Below are 21,155 nucleotides of genomic sequence, written 5' to 3'. Positions count from 1 at the left end.
ATGTTCATGTTTAGTGTCCATTGACCATGTGTTATACTCTCATTTCCCAAAGTGCTATCAATGTATCTCAACATTACATATTATTAGTGTCAATGTAATCCAACTTATACTTGCTAAATTGCCTATAAATAGTGACATTTGGTGGGTTTTGGAATACATACACATTAGGCAAATTCCATGAAAATTGAAGAAAGTGGAGAATTTGGAAAAAAAAATTATTTTATATTTTGCTAATTTATTTATTTTTGTTTATTTATATATTATGTTTAATTTGTTTTACTATTTATTTGTTTTATTATTATATTATATTATGTTTATTTTAATATTATATTTTTTAGTATTCGTATTTCCATTGTGTTCCTCAAGTTCACGACAACTTAATTATTTTAGTTTTCCTATATGCCTCGAGTCATTGAGGGAGAATTAAGAAAAAAAAAATTTAGAAATTAATTTTTTAGGATGAAACAAATGCCTTTCATTTTTCTTTTAACGAAAAGATAAGATTTAAATTTCGAATATGAGAATAACAAATTAGAGATCACATTAAATTCTATTTTTTCTATATAGATTTAATCTAAAATGAACCATGTGGGGGACAAATTCCTCTCCTTTCTTCTTTACTATGTCTTTGTTAAGTCCTAGGTTAAATTCCAAAGCAAAGTAAACCAAAAGCAAGAATTTTGTTATGTTTTTTTAAATGGCTCTTAAAATTGATTGTTTAATTATGTTTTTTAATTAATGTGGTAATATATATATATAAATAATTATTTTTTACTTTACACTCCTTAGAAGTACACACCTATTTTATTTGTTAAACTTTCAACTGTTTTGTTATTATGTGAGCTTTTAGATATTATCAATATGAGTATAATCAGATAGTAATTAACATGTATTTTTTTCTTTAGATTAATGGTTGTAAAAAAAAAAAAAAAAAAGTGGAAACAAAACTTTAGAATGTTACTTTTTAGTATCCAAACAAAATACAGAATATATATCTTTAAGAATTATACTTAAAATGATCTTTTAACTTTTTAAAGCAAAATATTGAGAAGTTCACAAACTTTCATTAAAAAAAAAAGTTTAGTAATAAATAATACATTTTTTATTAGTCATTTATCAATAACCTCACTCTATTTAAAAGCTTGGCACAACTAACTTACTATATATGACTACAAACACTTGTTTGACATAAGCATATGTTATTTATGTGAATTAACAAAAGGACATGATTTAATGATTTTAACAAAAAGAATAGTGTAATTATTTTAAATGATAAAATTATTAAAAATATTTTCAAATATAGTAAAATTTTATTGTCCACCAGTCATAGATATCTATCAACGATAATAATAGACAATGATATTTTGAAAATATTTTAAAGATTTAAAAATAGCTCTAAAAATAATGAAAAAAAAAAAAAGATTAAAATCATATATTCAAACAAACATGATAATATAAGATTTTGATAATGATAAGATTAAAGATGAAATTAAAATTCAAAGAGACTTAGAAATTAGTAGGAAAGAAACAAGACATGAATCATAAAAAGGATCAAATTTTGAAATCTTCTCTCCCCCACAATTTGATTCCCAATAGGAAAGGACAATGATTCATGAAAGAAAGGGTTCTTCTCCTCGAGACTCGTGATGTAATAAAACACCTTTTTTTCCATACCTAGACTTTCAAAAACAATTTCAAGATTAAAGAATCATTTATAGGAAAAGGGAAAAAAAACTTGTTGCAAGGCTTTTCTCTTTTAAAAATATAAAAACAATATGAAAATTCATACTCTAATAACAAATACTATTGCTTAAAGTTTAATTAGAGTGTAATAACTCAAATGATATTGTTAACGAAATAAGAACAGATCCATTTAAATAAATGCAAAATTCGATAAAATTTTGTGGTAGGTTTTGTTTTAAATAAATTCTAACACAATTATCTATTGAAGAGAGATTTTCTTTGAAAGGTGTATTTTGTAACTTGATATATGATCTTCTTTTAAAACTCGGAGAAAAGAAAGTATATAGTTTTTTGAATTGTCTCTAGCCTTTTTTTTTTTTTTTTTTTTTTTTTTTTTTTTTTTTTTGTCTCTTTTGTTTATTGAGCTCGTCTCCAGTTCTTTATTGTACATACTCGTTGAACTCTTATACTCTTCAATCTCTTTAAATGAGTACATTGCTTTTGAGTTTGGGATATAATAAAAGTGCTATAAATATTTTAAACTAGTTGAAATATCTTGGTGCATCTACTGATTCATCCATCAATCTCTACTATGTTATTAAAATAAAATAGTTTTTGAATTGTGTTGTAATTAATAAAAAAAAAGTGTTGCAAAGGGTGGGTGATATGTCAATAGCAAACTTTAAGAGAAGGGTCCCATAGGTGTTCCCTTGATGGGCAACACAAGATGTGAAACCATGGAGGAAGAGGACAAATGTAACCCACCAACCCATTATTATCAATCTCTTTTTCTTTTCCCACCTTTTTTTTTTTTCCAAGTTTATTTAATTTTCTCACTTTTCTTTTTTTCCAAAAGAAAAATTTCTCCCCTAACTTTCAATATTCAAGTATGAAAGGAAGAAAAAGTCTATTTGAATTTTCTTGCCCCATATAAGTTGACATTTGTTTTTGTGTGTTTTGTCACATTACCAATCACCATCAAATTCTAAAGAAAAAGAAAACACAAGGTTAAACTAAATTCTTACCACTTTCATTTTAATCTTTTTAGTTTTCTTTAAACATTGTGCACTCATACATTTAAACATCCATGCTTTTATACCTAGCACTATTTTCCTTTTAGAGAAGATATAAAAATGACATAATTCACTACAAGAGAAATTTTTTAGGCTGAAAATTGCGCATATTAATTTTTTGAAAGTTAAAAAGCAAATAATAATAATAAGAAAAACCATGCAATTGTTATTATGAGATCAAATATATAAATCAAAGATTAAACCTATAATGCAAAATGAGGTTGCTAATGCGACGCAGCTATTTATTAGGCAAAAGGCGGTGACAACTTTAATAGCTTTTTCTCTTTCTTGCTTCTCGTTTCATAGAACGCGTAGTTCCTTGTAAGTCTATTAATATTCTTTTTACCTCTAAATTTCTTCATTTGTTATATACTTTGTACCAATGTTTTCAATAATCAAGTCTAAAAAAACTAGTTTTTAGAAATTCATTCTTGTTTTTGGAAGTTGGCTCAACTCTTGTACCTAAATAAAAATGCAAATCATCCTAAGAAATTGAGAGGAAATAAACTTAATTTTCAAAAATAAAAAACGAAAAAACGAAATGGTTGCCAAAGGGGTCCTTACTTTTTATTTTTTGTTTTTTGTTTTTGAAAATTAAACTTATTTTCTCTCAATTTCTTAAGACGAGTTACATATTTCTTAACTAAATGAGTTGAAGCCACATTCAAAAATAAATAAAATAAAATAAAATAACTACTTATTTTAATCTTTAAAATTTGACTTGATTTTGGTAAAGAATGAGATAAAATAGATAATAAAACAAAATATTCAGAGGTAGAACGAGTGTTTATAGACTTAATTTTCAAAAACAAAAAATCAAATAATTTTTAAATACTTATTATTATTATTTTTTTTAGAATTTTTGCTAAGAATTCATATGGTTACATGGAAAATATGAAAATCGTGATCAAATAATTGTATGAAACAAATACAATGTTTAAAACCCATAAATTAAAAATAAAATGGGGCATAAATGATTATCAAACCGATGAAAATCAAAATCATTGAGGAGATGGGTAAAAGCTTACCAACCAAAATCAAACAACATTTTCTTCAAAAAGTAAAATGAAATCAATAACATTTTTAAATGAAATCAATAACGTTTTTCTCACCTATTTGCCTAATCTAAGGCTATGATATGAAATATTTTGATCACATTATCTTGTGGGAGTAAGTATTCTTCCTTTTTTTTCCCCTCTCTTTTTTGACAAAAAGAAAAAGACCTACATTTATTTATTTCACAAAAGTTAATATTAATTAATTGTACTTTATAGGTCTCTTTTATGGTTGAAATTATATTGGAAATAGAAGCACTCTCAATTTGTTTGCAATTACTTTTTTAGGGCATGAAATGTTTTGCCTAAATAGAAAAATAAAAAGAAAAACTTTGTGTTAAAATTTGGAATTAGTGCTCATCATAATCAATCTCTAGCTCACATATTCATTATTATTCTTGCACTATCTCTAACCAAACAAGATTTCTTTGCCAAGCAAAATGTTTGGTAATTTTTAAAAGGTTTACTCATTTTGTGCCACTAATTAATTTTCTTGATTGAATTGGTTTGCTTTTTGGGAGATTTCCCCTTCAAATATATTAGGAGGATCTTTGTTCATTTCTTTCTTCTTATGAAATAATTCAATTAAAATAAAATCTTTATCGTATTTTGTACAAATAATTATTTAAAGACGAAACGATTTACTATGGAACTTTAGAGTCAACTCAACCTAATTAGAAAGAACATGGTAAACAATTGAAGGACTTAAAAACATGCATTTTTATTTGAATGTTAAACATCATTGAACATAGATTTTTTTTAATCAAATTCAATAATTAAAATTACTTTCTAAAGTCAAATTTCATAGCTTGATTTTGTTCAATCCACACCCTAATTAACCCTCATAATTTCTACAAGGGGAATTTTTTCATAATTTTTCTTTTTGTTAAAAAAAATTGGGGATAGAATGATGAACCAATATTTTATCCCTTTTTTTTTTTTTTCTTTGAGGATATTAGGGGGTGGCAAGAGAGCATCTCCCAACATGAATAAGTAACTTTGCATGTAATTGTAGGAGTTGAAATTTCAATTCTATTATTTATTTTAAGAAATTTGAGGATCAATTATTGAATGGTAGAATTTTCAATCTTTAAATTTTAAAAATTAAATGTAGCTGCGATGGGATATAAGAAAGACGTGTGTAGAAATTATTTCGGAATAGTTTTTTATTGATTTAAATTTTATTTTGATCCTTAAATTTTAAATAATGTTTTATTTGATCTTAAATTTTTAAAAATATTTATTTTAGTTCAAAAATTTTGAATATTATTTTATTTTGGTCCTTAATCTTTAAAAATATCGTTTTAGTCTTTGAACTTTTAAAAAGTGTTTATTTTGGTCCTTGATATATTAAGATTATGTTAACTTTTTAACAAAATATTTAGGTGACTTATATTTTTAGATGACTAGGCTACCAAATAAGTTAACTACGCTAAAAAATAAAGTTTCAATTTTGAATAAGATGGCAAAGCACGAGAATTGAAAAGATATTTTTAGTTCAAAATTTTGGTCGTTTAGTATTTTAGCGTGTTGGTTGTTGATATTTTACTCCCCTTTCATCTTATTCAATATATCTAGAGTCTAATCATTAAAAAATATAAGCTCTCCACATTTCGAAAAGTTAACATAGGTTTAATAGTAGATACTAAAATAAACACTTTTTAAAAATAAAGGAACTAAAATGAACATTTTTAAAAGTACAGAGACCAAAATAAAATAATATTCAAAGTTCAAGGACCCGTGGAGAATTTTTTTTTTATTTGTTAGTTAAAAAAAGTGAAAATATATATGTTTGGATGACTTTATTAATTATTATTATTATTATTGTCATGTGTTATATCATGATAACCTAATTATATTTAGAGAAAATTGTGCCACCTAAAGTTTGCTCAACGTCAATTCAGGCATGGGAAACTTTTCATCTTCCTATTTAACATCTCTAAGCAACCATTGCTAAATCGGATATTGGTTTTTTTTAGTACAATAAGTAGAGGTATGAGGATTTGAACTTCTGATTTCGAGAGGAAAAATTATCGTTGAACAACGCTCTCTTTAACAATCAAACTATTCGATTTCGATTTTGAATTAAGAGAGTGAAAAAAATGAAGGAAAAACATATATGATTGAAATGAAAGAAAATCACGAGTTTATATTGTGGATGAAAGAAATTCACGTGTATAACTAAGAGGAATTATTTGTTCATTGCCATGAATGAATAATAATAAGAATGAAAGAAAAAATAAATAAAAGAAAAAAATGGAGGTTAATTGTTTAAAAGAAGGTGGTTAGGTTATGGGGCCATATGTTCATCCACACAAGACCTTTGTGATCTGACCATCTCCAACGACATTGGATTCGTTCCCATGTTCATTTCTCATATCCTTCTTGAGAGAAGCTATAAAGTGATATAGGAAATAATCATTTTGAAATTACGATCCTATTTGGTAACTATTTTATTCTTTTATTTTTTATTTTTTTCAAGTTATACTTGCTTTTTTTACAATTTTTGGTTGGCTTTTCACTTTCTTTAAAAACTCATTTAGGTCACGTCGTCAATTAATTTTCCTTATTTTGTTTTTTCAATTTTTCACTTTCAATATTTCACTTTTCTTAAGAAATATTTGGTTTCTGGGCCAATTTTCAAAAAAAAAAAAAATCTTTTAATCGAAACTATTTCTTTTTTATTCTGCAAAACCTTGATTGGATTTTAAAAACACATGTGTATAGGAGGTAGATAACAAAGTTAAATAAATTCATAAGTGAAATTAATATTTATAAGTTCAATTTTTAAAAACTAAACGAGAATTTAGATTTTATATTTGGTTGAATAGTTTTAAAAATGTTTAAAAGAAACAGGCAATTATAAAGTAGCAACGTTATAAGTGAGAGTATAATTTATAAGTTTAATTTTTAAAAAATAGAAAATAAAAAATAAATAAATGGTTACCAATAGATGTACATTATTACAATTTGATTTATGTTTGTACCATTACGTTTGGAAAACATTAACTAATCATTAATCGTTGGATACAAGTTCAAAATAGATTTATCTTTGATAACCATGTTCGATACATGTTCAAAATCAACCATGTCATATATTCTTTTAGCCCCATTATATTGAATTTTTTTTTTTTTTTTTTTTTTTTTTTTTTTTCCTTTTTGACGGTGATTATGTTTATTTTTCTTTTTATTTTTTTCTCTTGTCGTACTTTATCCTAATGTTTAAGGAGTTGATGGTTGAAACATAGCCACATGTGTGGTCTATTTGATAAGTGTGGAGAGTCACACATATTTTTGTTCTATGTTGACTACCCTAAGAATAAGATTTTTTGAATTTAGGGTTTTGATTGAAGTGGCCTAGATTGAGTTTGTGGGTTTATTATTCAATTATTAAATTGTTGAAATTTTACATGGAGTCTATTTTTCTCATGTGTGAAGAGAGAGTAGTATGTGCCTTGTTCCTATCGACTTGGATTTAATTTTTCTAGATGTAGAATTAGGGTTTTGGTCAAGCTGCCTAAATTTCGAATTTCTAATGAGCTTCTTTCTCATCAATTATTTATAATTTGAAATCACACGCACATATGTAATCTATTTTAGGCATATATGTAGAGCATATATCTGGTTTATCTCGATTCAATTATATTTTTTTAGTACAATAAATGGGTGAGAGATTCAAAATACAGATATCTTGGTCGCTAACACATTTATATGTTAGTTGAGTTATGTTGCTAACTTTAACCTCCCATAATAAAAATTTTAAATGTAAAATTAGGGTTTTCAACATAAGTTAGAGATTATATGTTTGAGTTTGATTTGTGACTTCTTCATCAATGACTAATAATTTGATGTCATACATGTAATCTATGCATATGATGAATATGTGTTGTCCCTTTCCAGTCCAAATGAGATTTTCTTTTAATGAAACATTCTACATGCTTAAGTTTTTAGGTTGTCTTACTTCTCATCAATTAAAATGATTGTGGTGAAAATTAGTGATCGCTTTATTGTACTAAAAAAATCAATAGTGGTTGTTGGAGGAAATGATATATTAGAACTAAATATACTAGCAAAATGATTATGCCTCAACTAGATACAATGTCCACATTGTATATAATAATAATTTTCATACTTAAAAGTAAGTCAAATAGAATAATAAGGCTTATGAAATGAAATATCCAAGAACTTATTAAATCCTTAAACTAATGGAAATTCAAAAAGTAGTCAAGGCATGCTTTTGATAAACGTTTGAAGATAATTATTCACTTTACACAGACTACAAGTAGAGTACGACAATCGTCTAAGCAGGATACTTGCTCTCAACTCAACTCAAGATAAAAAAAAAAGAAATGAAAAGAAAGGAAAGCACTCTTCAATTTGGATGAGATGCTACGAATGGAGAAATAAATTGTTATTATAAGTACTATAACAACTTAGTAACTCTACAAAATACAAAATTGATACATTTGGCAAATTTAACTGAGTGGAGTTGTTAATTGAGCAAAATGAAACATAACTCATTCAAATTGAAGAAACGAAAAAATTTCATTTTCATATATGTAAAATTTGTACATGAAGAATTTAAAGGTTTCAATCTAATTTGAAGGTTCCTAACTATGAAATTTGGGTGTTTTTTGTTTAACTTTTCAAATGTTTCACTTTGAAAATAAGGCATTTTAGAGAAAATTGAAATGTTTGATAATCACTCCAAATAGTTTTTGAAACACTTTTAAGTGTATTTTAAATCATTTTTATAAAAAAAAAAAAGTTCAAATAAAAATGATTTTTTAAAAAAATATTTTTTTCATCTAATCAAACCAAAGAAGCGATTAATCTATACAATTAAATTTGTTTATTTATTATTTCAATATTAAAGAATGTTTTACTTATTTTCACTACGATATAAATATCCAACAATTATGAGAAAAATAGTGGAGTTATGTCATTAGGTCGGTGTAGATTCCGGCCCCATGAGAGGCTTAATGGTACGTAGAGAATAATTTTAGATTGTATTTTCCATTTCAATTTTCCGGTATATTATGAGGACCCCAATTAAAATTTAAAGAAAAAACTGCATTTTGATATACATTAAATTTTTTATTTATTATTATATAAAAACAAGATATGTTCGAATACAGTTTATTATGATTACTATATTACCAATAACAAAGTTCTTTATNCTAACTTGATTTACCTAATAATTTAGTGAAGCCATCTCAAAAGGAAATATTTTTAAAATTGGGAATTAGATTTCGAGATCGCCTAATTTACAATCGCATTAGCAACCTCATTTTGCATTATAGGTTTAATCTTTGATTTATATATTTGATCTCATAATAACAATTGCATGGTTTTTCTTATTATTATTATTTGCTTTTTAACTTTCAAAAAATTAATATGCGCAATTTTCAGCCTAAAAAATTTCTCTTGTAGTGAATTATGTCATTTTTATATCTTCTCTAAAAGGAAAATAGTGCTAGGTATAAAAGCATGGATGCTTGAAGCCTACCCGCAGTTGATGGTCTTGTTGGAATATGCGCTGTTCTCGACTAAGTCATCCCCGTATTTTGCCACATACGTGGGTTTTTAAAAAAAATTAAAATTAAAATAGTTGTTAATAAGAGCCTAAATTATTATTAAATGGGACCTAAATGGTTACAAAACGAGGCTTTGGTTTTCAAATTTTAGCTTGAATTTCAAAACAAATCAATACGTGGGAGTGTTGTTTCTAGACTTAATTTTAAAAAATAAAATGGTTACTAAACGAAGTTTAACTTTTTAATGTTTTGGTTTTTGCAGATTATGTTTGTTTTCACACCAAAACAAGTGTTCAAAACCTAATATTATTATTATTTTTAATTTTTGAAACTTCACCTGATTTTCTTGAAAATACAAAATACTTACAAAAATAAGTAGATTAGATAACAAAGAAACTCATAGCTAGAAGTGGCATTTATAAATTTAATTTTCAAAAACCAAAAGCTCAATATCGAATGATTATCCTACTTAGTATAAAGTTTTTCTTTTATTTTTTCTTCAATTTATACATGAATGTTAAAGTCTCAGTCTCAGCACTTGAATTTTCATTAAGCTCCACATTCAACATCATGAAACCATTTTTTCCCTTAATGGTTGGACATATTGACATGATATTATGTATTATTCATTTGTCACGTTTAGGATTTTATAGTAAGAACAAAATGTGAAATATTAATAAGAGTTGGTTAAGATATCTCTCCCCATTTATTTGGTATGTTTAAAACTATGCTGGTTTATTTTTAAAAAAAATTAAAAATAAAACGCTGGTTTTCTAACCATTTTCTTCTAATTAGTTTCCTTTTTTTTTTTTTTTTAATTAAACAATGACCAAATACTCAGTCATGTTTTGGAAAAACAACTCCATTTCAACTCTGGAATTACAATTTTAAAAGTTTTTAGAAATAAATTTGATATCAAATACAAAGCTTAGTGGTCGGTTGCGTTATTCATATAAATTTATATAAAGAAATATAAAACTCTAAATCGTAATCGCATGCTTTTTTTTTCTTCTTCTTCCCTTTTCCTTTCTTATCTATTAACTTACTTTCAAAATCCTTCCTAAATCGTGGCCACATTTAAGGGAAGGAAAAAAAAAAGTAACTTTAAAAAAGTGGATTTATTTTATTGTTTTTAAATTTGATTAAGATTTTTTTTTTTTTAAAAAAGCAATTTAAGTAAAAAAAATTAAACCAAGAGTGTATTGAGAGAGAGACAGTGGGACGAGTTACCATTATTAAGGAAAAAAACTCTAATTATAGGACTAGTTTCAATTATACAATAAATTGATTGAATGAAAAAATTTTGTATTTATTTGTGTGTTTCTCAAATGAACAAATATGAATACATGATATCATAAGTAAATTTGATGTTATGATTATTAGATATTATGGGATTCAATCTCAAAATCAATTTAGTAATAAGGGAGTAACCCATCAATCTTAAAAAGAGAGAGATCTATTGATTTTTTCAACGTGAGGTTTCAACAAGAATTGATGAAAAAAATTATAAAGGAAAGAACAAAAAGTTGGAAGCGTCAAGTAAAAATAAGGAAAATGATAGCAAGTATGTTTAAAGATGGGTCGTGATTATTTTTTTCCCAATTTTTCTTTTAATGTTTTTAGATTGTTTCACATAAGTGGTCACAAACTTTTCCATGACAAAATCCAGGTTAATAAAATGGAACTTTTAAGAGTTTGCAGTATAATTGAATTCAACTACATAGTTCAAGAATGTTATTTATAATAAAGCATAATTTTTCGTTTGACCCTAATATTTATATTAAATCTTAAGTAGTTGGTCACCTAAATATAGATGTGCCGTGATTATTTTTATATCAATTGAACTAAGCACGGTTTGACGAATTTTGTAGTTTTTAATAACAAATAGTTCGATTTCTTTCTTTATAAGATGACTTAACTCCCCCTTTAAGATTCCTACCAACTCCAAATAAACCACCCATGTAAATTTTATAGGTAGCCAATTTTAGCATTCACATACAAAAAAATATAAAATTGAAAAATGTGAAAAATCCAATAGGGTTTACTGACTCTGCTCAAGAATTAAATGCAATATAAATAAACCAATAAAAATACAGTCTACCAAATACAAAAGCAATTTTGTAGTGTGAGTGTAGAAAAAAAAGTATTGTTCATTGGAGAAAAAAAAAAGACCGAAATGTCCGAAATGCTGGGCAGTAGTAAAACATAGATTCATTTCCCCCTCTTTGATTTTCCACTTTTTGACAAATGGGAAATGGAATAGAGCCAAGCCAATGAAGAAGCTGTAATGCAAAATAAAGTAAACAAGAAGGGCAAACAAAATCCAAAATTGACTCATTTGAAGGGTTGAGGCAGCATCAGCATCAGCCTCAGCCAAAGCCAAAGCCAAAGCCAAAGCCAAGCCATCAAATTAAAGCCTCTTCCAAGAACTCAATCATGGAGAAGGAGGACCCATCTTCTTCTTTTATCTGTTTGTTCTCTCAAAATCTCATCCTCTCATAAACCCCAATTAAGTCCACACAGAGGAACCCACCTTCTTTCTTGGGTCCTCCCCCACCCCATCCCCACACCCAGACATGGCAGACCATAACAACAACAACAACAACAACAACAAACCATCAGTTGCAGCAGCTTCATCAACTCCAATTACACCATCCTCAGATATCAAAGACTTCAGTATCATTATTTCTAACAAAGATCAAAACAACAACAACAACAAACAATTGGCTCCTAAACGTACCTCCAATAAAGACCGTCATAAAAAAGTTGATGGCCGTGGTCGTAGGATCCGTATGCCTGCTCTCTGTGCTGCTCGTGTCTTTCAATTGACTCGTGAATTAGGCCATAAGACTGATGGCGAAACCATCCAGTGGCTTCTTCAACAAGCTGAGCCTTCTATAATCGCCGCCACTGGCTCCGGTACCATCCCTGCCTCTGCCCTCCACGCCGCTGGTGTTTCTCTCTCCGACCATGATTCCTCTGTTTCCGTCTCTGCTACCTTAACCCCTAAAATCGATGCTGTTCCCAGGCCGAATTGGGCGATGATGGGAACTAATTTGAACAGATCTCACATGGCGACAACTGGATTTTGGCCGTCTTTAGGTGGAATTGGGACTGGATTCGTCAGTGAGAATCCGGGTTCGATTATGCCTAAATTTGGGTTCCATGGATTTGAATTTCAGGGGATGAATTTGGGATCGGTGAATTTTCCGACGATAATTGGGAATCAACATCAACAAATACCAGGGTTGGAGTTAGGGCTTTCGCAGGATGGGAATAATCTGAGAGGGATGTTGAATCCGCCTTCTTATTCACAAATTTATCACCAAATAGGGCAAAATCGGGACTCATCTGCACCGCCATTGCAGCAGGAACAAGCTCCTGAGAAAGACGATTCTCAAGAATCGAGATGATGATGATGATGAAGAAAGAATTGAGGATTTGGGTTTTCCGATCGAAACAGTTTCGGATTTCTAGGTCTAAAATTAGCACTAAATTGAAAGAGAGGGCAAAATGAAGAAGACAAAGATTCAAGATTGCTTCATAAATTTCAGTGTGTGTTTTCATTCTTCAAATTCAGGTTAATTCTTTTCCTCTCATCCTCAATTTTTGGACTCTGTTTTTCCTTTCCTTTTTTTTTTTTTTGACATAAAAATAATATACCAAATAAAATAAAATATGGCCAATTTTTTGCAAAATAATTGAAGTTGTTCTTCCAGAAGTTTTTTTTTTTTTTTTTTTTTTTTTTTTTTTTTTTTTTTTTTTTTAAAAAAAAAAAAAAAAAATAGTGAAAATATATGCAGATAAGTACTCTTAAGAAAACTATTTTTTCATTAATTTATTTTGTATATATATCTGAGAATAATTAAAGTCATTCTTTATTCTGAAAAGATAAATCTACCAATTCTAATTTCAGATTAAATAAAAATATAGAAATCGTTCTCAAAAACATTTTCCTATAGTTCTCAAACAAATTGTCAAAATGAGAATTAAGAATAGGTAAAAAAAATACCCCTTTTTTAAAGAAATAAAAATACCCTTCTTAAACCTATACTTTAGACTTATAAATCTTAAATTTAATGTTTGAAAGTTAAATTTTTTTGAAATTGACTAAATAATAATAATAATAATAATAATAATAATAATAATAATAATAAAGTTATAAGTTATCTAACCACATTTTTTTTTCTCTAAAAAACTTTGAAAATAGATTTTTCAAAACAAAATCTATCTTTTTAAATTGGTTTTTGATTTAAGGGTGTGATTTGTAACATGCAGGTGGGAAGTTTTGAGGAGAAAGTGGTTTTTATTGCAAGATTGATTGACTTTCCTTTCTTCAATTTTGAGGTGTGTGTATGATTTCTTTCTTTTTTTTTTTTTTTTTTTTTTTTTTTTTTTATTTTCTAATTTTCCTTTATTTATATAAATAATTTCTAGAAAAGAAAAAAATGATTGTAATATTAATTTTTATGAAGTTGATGTGGAAATTTCTTCCATCATTATTGCATTAAATGCATGGTAAGGTAAGAAGAAACAACAATCTATCCATTGGAAAATTGTGGTCAATATGGAGAGCAAATACCAATTCCATCAACCTCCATAATTGTCCAATAATTTGAATGATCAGATATTAGTACCCCTTTTTTTTTCACAGTTTCTTTACTTCATTTTTATTTTTTAATAATATTTGAATTTTTAGTAAATTCTAAATTCTAAAGACATGTTTTTTTTTATAAAAAAAATTGCATAACCATTTATTTTTTATTTTTTTCAAAAATTAAGTTTATGAATACTATTTACCCTTGGTTTATTTGTTTTGTTATCCATTGGTATCTACCTTTTTCTTGGTATTTTCAAAAGTTGAGTCAAGTTTTGAAAAATTAAAGTCCCATTTGGACTTTTTGATTTTATTTTTAAAAATTAAATCTATAAAATTTTGTTATCTATTTTCTACTAATGTTTTTAAAAATCAAGCTACGTTTTGAAAACTAAAGCTTTTCTTGGGCCTAAAGTCAAGCTTGTGACATCCCATTTAGTAACCATTTGGCTTTGATTTTTGAAAATTAGTTTATTTCCTCTTAATTTCTTACAATGGTTTGTATTTTTATTTAGTAAAAGAGTTGAATTCTTAACCAAATTTCAAAAAATAAAACTGTTTTTTTTTTGTTTAAAAAAATTATCTCGGTTTTTTAAAACGATGACAAAAAGTAAAAAAAAAGGCAAAAAAGTAGTGACCCATTTGATAATCATTTGGTTTTTTGTTTTTTATTTTTGAAAATTAAGCCTAAAGGGACTCTTTCCACATCCAAATTGAAATTGAAAATCAAGTCAAAAATTTGGTTAAGAATTGGTTGACTTGTTTTAAAAAATCAAGTCAAAAATTGAAAATTAAAAAAAGTAGTTTCTAACGACTTGTTTTATTTTTGGAATTTGGTTAAGAATTCAAGTATTGTATTTAAGAAATATGCAAATCATTATAAGAAGTGAGAAGAAAATTGTTTAGTTTTCAAAAATAAAAAATAAAATAACAAAATGGTTACCAAACGGAACCTAAATATTTTTTTTTCTTTTGGAATTTGATAAGAATTTAACAATTTTACTTAAAAAACATGAAAACCATTAGAAGAAATTGAGAGGAAATAGATTTAGTTTTTAATAACAAAAAATTAAATGGTTACTAAACAAAACCTAAAAAAATATAATTTTTAAAAAATAAATATTGTTCTAAGATTTTGACAAGGAATTCAATTCAGGTGTTTCTTTAAGAAAGATGAAAAATTATATTTTGAAAATTGGTAGGATTCAAAAAACAAAAAACCAAAAACAAAATTATTACCAAACGAGACATTGATTTTTGAAAATTGTGTTTGTTTTCTCACAAATTTTTAATAATGGTTTCATCTTTCCTAAGTAGACATTTGAATTCTTAGCCAAAATTCAAAAAAAGAAAAAAAAAATTAAATTTTTTTTTTTTATATTTTGTTTTCAAAATTTTGGTTTTGATTTTGAAAATATTTCCATAACGTAGACAACAAAAGGAAAAAAAAATCAATAAGTTAAAGTAGTATATCAAGTTAAAGGTTCAACCAAATCATGGCTAGTAGGAAAAAAAACTTATGCTAATATCATTAAAGAGGCTCGACGACAGCAGACTCGTAATCATGTGGACGTCTTTGTTAGACGACTGAAAGGATATATTTTGAGCAAGCAGGTTCCTTGTTTGGAGAAAGATGAGTTGGTTAGGTGGACTACAAAATGTAAAGAACGTAAAGAATGAAGTCAACTAGATCCACTTTGAGGACAAGTAGAATGGAGGGTTATTCCTACCCAGTTGTGGTTTGATATGTTGATGACCTTGAAGCAAATAGGCTCCATACATGAGAATGTAAAGGCCATCTTTTGTAGTACACCTTGGACATTTGCTCGTAGATCCTGGAGATTATCATTCTAACTAGCACATCTATCTTTCGCTAGCTCCTCTCTCTCTCTATATATGCATGTCGATGAAACACAAATAACAAAAGATTTTCCCAAACATTTATAACCAAAAGAATTCATGAAATAATCCCTACATCACATGTGATTTAACCTTCATTCCCTAATTTAATACTGAACGATAAAGAGATTTATCTTGCTTCTTAGATCGAATGTGGTTGATATTTCTGACCAAACCGCTCTTTTTTTACCCAACACTTGATGGTTAGATTACCTTGTTAAGCGTCCAATAATCAATGCACAACGCTAACACTTGTGGTAGACTGCCCTTCTATGCTAGGAGGCACTTGGGAACTCATTACTGGAGCACCTACCCAAAAATGACTCAAATACTTGTTCTACTTCTTTGTATATGTTTATTACCTTTAATTCTTGAAAATAAAAAATTAATAATCAAACCATATGGTGATTTTTAAAACTTATTTGTTTTTATAGGTTGGTTAAGAATTTAAATGTTTATTTAAGAAAGGTAAATATCATAATTGAAAAAATAAGCGTAATTTTCAAGACGATACAACTAAAAAAAATTGTTAAAATTTAGAAAATACAATGGTTACCAATATATATGGTTTATATATATTTATAAACAAATGTAAATGCACCATTTCCTCTATTACCGAGTTTTTTTTTTTAAAAAAAATTAATATTGTTTCCATTCTTGAATTTTTGTCAAACTTTATACAGTTTTTCTTTTAAACTTTGATTTTAAGTTCGTGAATTTGCAGTGGGAAGGGATGATGGCAACTTCTTTTGATTCTCCTCCCTCCTTTAATTTCCTCGTATCATTATTTAAAATAGAAAAAAAAAACATTTTTCTCTCGAAATTATAGGTCTAATTTTGATTTCAATCTCTAGATTTTAAAATGCTACCACCAATCTTAACTTTCATGAGTGTACATGAACTGGTTTAAATTGATGAGTTTAGGAGTATAAATTGATATTTACTTTTAACTTTTTTTTTTTTTTTTTTTTTTTTTTTTTTTTTTTTTTGTAGTATAAACAAAATCTTTGAGTCCCATACACCTATTTGAATATAAACAATGAGATGCATAAAAATCTTAAACTTAAGAATATACATCATTATAAATTGATATTATTAAATTAAACTTTTAAAAAGAAAAAAAAAATCACATGCATAGCACGCGATAAAAACTAGTTAAAAAAAGTGATATTAGTGTTTTTTTTTTTTTTTAATACACTTTTGATCTTAAGGTTTGGATTTAGTATTTAGGGTTTATTAAGACTTAAAGTTTCAAAATGAACTTGGCCGTTAATCAATTAACGTCAACTAAAAATAATTTGGAGGTTAAATTGAAAAAATATTAATTTAATGTTATTATTGTTGTTGAGGTGGAACGGTTGAGGCCTAAAATGAAGTCGTTCTATTCATGAAAGATTATCAGGTGATTTTCCTCAAATTTAATAGAAAGTTTGTGAATCTGTGTAAAGAAGGGTTGCATTATAGAGATGAAGTAAAAATTGGTCTGAAATTTCACTATTTCTGTAAAAGAAAAGGTTTTGACATTGATGCCAAAGAGTATAATTAATGTCTTTTTGTTTTATCCTAAATTATTAAGTTGACAAATTCTAACTCTGTCTTCTACCTTGGCTACTCTTATTGTTAGTAGCAACATCAAAGTGTGAAGTTGAGGCAATGGAAAATAAATTTTTGTTTCTTTTTCTTTGAGCTAGCTTTCCTTAAACCTTGTGAAATTTGCTTACATGTTGATGCTACAGACACGTTCATCGCCTCCGGTCCACAGCTGATCACGCCGATTTCTGTTTCCCCGTCTTCATGTTTGATGTTGGAGAATATCTCTGTTCAATCCCCAACAAATTACAATTATATATTGTTTTGAATATAAAACTTCCAATGTGTTTAGATTAAGTTTGTATAAGAGATATCATCCATACCTTTGAAGTTGGGCCTTTTTCCAAAATATATTTCATGTTCTTCCTGTCTACTTCCTCTTACTACTGGACTTGTAATTGCATTTTGGGTTTTCGTTTGGGTTTGGATGAGTGCTAGATTTTCTTTCTTCAGTCTTTGCCATCGTAAAACAATCCCAACGACTGCCCCAAATAAGATAGCTAAAGCAAAGGAAGACATCAGAAGTAGATCTGAGATCCACGATGGAGTCCGATCTTTCATCTTTTTAGAGGCTTTCTCGGTTGGAATGACAATATGGTTGAACATGATTAGGGCGACCAAGAACACGATTGTTGTCAATCCAGTAATTGCAGCCATCCAGTCCAAGCTTTCAAGCCCTTGTGCTGCATAACTTGAACGTTCAGTGCTTGACTGTATAGTTTGCGCTCGAGAGAACTTGTTTATCAGTTCTGCTACAGTTGCACCAGATTGAGCTTCTTGTGTCACAAATACTTTGAGTTGCAAATGCATTTTTTCGTTCGAACAGTTCAGTAGTAAAGGTAAGATCGAGTTGAGTAGCGAAATGTCGTTGGACTTTTTCATGACATGTATAAGTTGTATTCTTGCAGGGCATCTGAATCTACTACTGTTTTGCATAGAATTGATCTCTTGTAAAATGCTCAAAAAAGGGGTTATTCCAATTCCTCCAGCAATCAGAAGCAAGTGATCATATCTGCACGAAGTTATTTACGTGTAAACAAGTATCAAAAACATTAATCGAGCACATTTGAACCGAAACGTGTTTTGTGTAAGTAAACCTTAGGAAGTCCATGGAGGTAGGTCCATAAGGGCCCTCAACTGCAATGGAGATGCACTTCAACTGATCTGACTCTCCCTCTCGTTCGGTGCTTATCATGTCATACAAAGACCTCGTCCATGACTTATCACATTTAACAACAATCGACATTGTTTCGTTATCAACACTCGAGCTGGAAATCAAGCTGAAAGCATGCCACTGAAATCTGGAAATCCTTGGTATCTTCACATAAACAACACTAGTTGGTTTATACTTCAACCCTACAATTGCAAACAAAGTTGGCCATTCGAGCAACTATTATCTTTTGTGTCCACAAATCTGGAAAGGGAAAAAAGGGAATGGGTGAAGAAGTACTTTGATCTTTTGGCAGAGTTAGCTCCACAGCTTTGCAGGGGAGGATTCGAGCAGAAACAACACAAGTTTTGATTCTCGACTGAATGATTCGGAGGATCTTATCAATGCCAAAGAGAAACAATCCAGGAAATACCATGTAAAAATGTCTATCTCCAGCATGAAACAAGAAGAATACAAAAAAGACAATGTACAAATGGTGTGTATAGTAAAAGATCTCAAACTTTCTCCTCCTTATCTGAGGCAAGGAAGTGATCCAAATCACTAATCCTGTAATCAAAGTAATCTCCCCGGCGATATAAATCCGGCCAGTGTTCTGCCATTTCCACACCTTGTTCCAAGAAAACAGTACTCAAATGGAATTATTGACATTGACAATGTCTACAGAGTAATAGAATTAGAAACAACAAAGCAAAGAAGAAAAGTTACCTGATCTTGAATTTTGTTGCTGATCCCCCAAATGAACAAGGTGCTTACGCCATGGAAGGTGCTAAATAACACCATTGCAGTACCAAGCCAAACATGATACTTCACTGAAGCTTCAAATTGAATGCCAATTAGCCGAAATGGAGCCAACCCTCTCAAGATAGGCAGAAGAAGTAGACCCAAACAGGCCTCGGCTAGCAAGCCAAACCTGGTGGCTATTCTTAAATACTTGAGTTCCCATCTGAAAATCACCAAAATTGTTTTGAAATCAACAAATAAAGAAAATAGAAAACGTAAAAGATCAACATAGAGATTTACGCTAGCACACCTCTCTAAACTCCCGTACAGTTTTCCAATCAAAATGGACAATAGTTCAACCCCAGAATCATAAAATAAAGGAGCATTTATTAGTTTTTTTCCTTAAAAAACACTCACATCTTTAAGTTGAATGATTCATCAGGTACCAACTTTCTGAAATCCTTAGAAATTCGAGCATAGAATGTCCAAGCCAAGAAGAGGAGAAACAAAGCAACACCCAGAAGCTCAATTCCAGATAAAATACCCAAATAATTGTTCACAACCAGTGGGTTTGAGAGAACATTGCAAAAAGTTGAGAACTTTGTTTGCCTGTAGCAAGAAAAAAAAAGTTTCAAGAAGAAGATCAAAAGGTCTGATAGAAATTTTGAATTGTTCAAATTTACTTCAACCAAGATGAACTTTCCTGCAAGTTTGTGGATTGGAGGGTTTGATATTCAAGTAAACTAGTCCAATGATAACCAAACCAATAACAGGAAAAGTATAGACTACGAAGTTGAGACCTGGAAAACATGAAATTCATATCAATTATATATAAGTAGCAGGAGTTGGATCTGCAAGAAAAATGAATCTGAAGCACATGCAAATTATATACCATAATATCCAAATGCAGAGGCTCGGGCACTATTTTCAGCAAGATGCCATTTTCTTGTCCAGAGATCTGTGGGTTTTAAGAGCCAAAGAGAAATCCAGCCAGCACATAATAGAATCATCAACACTTTGATAGCAATAAGAAGAATGGCACTTGCCTCTTGATTTCTGTACATATTTTCTGTTTGGATATTTGGGGTTTGAGTTTATGCTTTGAATTTATACATTTTAGAGGGAAATCATTAAGAATGTTTCGGAATTGATTGACTCCACTAAATTCAATGGAAGTGTTTAATTAGGTCCTCCTCCACTTTTCACAAGTGTCAGAGCTACGTGGTGGGACATTGAAAGTGATGGAAATAAAACAAATCTTTTGGAAATCTTACATAATGGCTTCAAAAGTCTAAGATTTGTTCAGCCAGATTGAATTCAATTCACACAGCCGAAATGCAAAGTATCAATATATATTTATGGTGGAACTGTAACATACTAATAAGGGTGTTCGTAATTGTGAGTTAGTTATGAAGTCGTCTGAATTTAGAGTATAGAGTTGTAAGATCAAAATTTTCGATAAATGTGCAAAATAGAGAAAGAAAGAAAAATAGAGTTCCTCGATAAATATGTAAATTTTGTTAGTGTTCATTATTAAAGTTGAGTTATGTAATACCAACTTATGATTGGTGAGCTAAACACTCCTAAAAATGTAATAACTATTATAATTTCTTCTAACTTGTCGCTATTATTATTATTATTTTTAGTATAAGTGAGATGACAGAAATCTGAACCTCCTCTCTCAAAGAATGAAATACTATCAATAACTTTATTGACCGAGGCTCACTTTAACAACTCGTCATTATTTTGCTACATCATCTATGCAGTAGAATGGAAAATTTACAAGCTTCATTTTCCATCTAAATGAGCTGTAACGAGCCTTGAAGCCAT

The 21,155-nt window shown here is 28.6% G+C and overlaps 2 protein-coding genes across 2 annotated transcripts; one reads left to right on the top strand and one right to left on the bottom strand.

Annotated features, from left to right (window-relative positions):
• The first annotated feature begins 11,507 nt into the window (after positions 1-11,507).
• LOC120068479 (transcription factor TCP20-like) lies at positions 11,508-14,001 on the top strand. The gene is made up of 2 exons (XM_039020263.1): positions 11,508-12,928; positions 13,627-14,001. The coding sequence occupies exon 1, from the start codon at positions 11,925-11,927 to the stop codon at positions 12,759-12,761; it is 837 nt and encodes a 278-aa protein (XP_038876191.1). The 5' UTR covers positions 11,508-11,924; the 3' UTR covers positions 12,762-12,928; positions 13,627-14,001.
• Positions 14,002-17,311: 3,310 nt separating this feature from the next.
• Positions 17,312-20,891, bottom strand: LOC120068478 (ferric reduction oxidase 8, mitochondrial). Its single transcript, XM_039020262.1, has 8 exons — positions 20,218-20,891; positions 20,029-20,125; positions 19,743-19,934; positions 19,311-19,548; positions 18,885-19,212; positions 18,532-18,790; positions 17,758-18,446; positions 17,312-17,661 (listed from the first exon to the last, which is right to left on the bottom strand). The coding sequence occupies exons 1-8, from the start codon at positions 20,387-20,389 to the stop codon at positions 17,477-17,479; spliced, it is 2,160 nt and encodes a 719-aa protein (XP_038876190.1). The 5' UTR covers positions 20,390-20,891; the 3' UTR covers positions 17,312-17,476.
• Between the last annotated feature and the right edge of the window lie 264 nt (positions 20,892-21,155).

This window comes from Benincasa hispida, chromosome 12 (assembly GCF_009727055.1).
Source record: "Benincasa hispida cultivar B227 chromosome 12, ASM972705v1, whole genome shotgun sequence".
NCBI classification, from domain to species: Eukaryota; Viridiplantae; Streptophyta; class Magnoliopsida; order Cucurbitales; family Cucurbitaceae; genus Benincasa; species Benincasa hispida.
The sequence above is the reverse complement of the archived record's forward strand: the minus strand, read 5'-3'. Positions and strand labels throughout refer to the sequence as shown.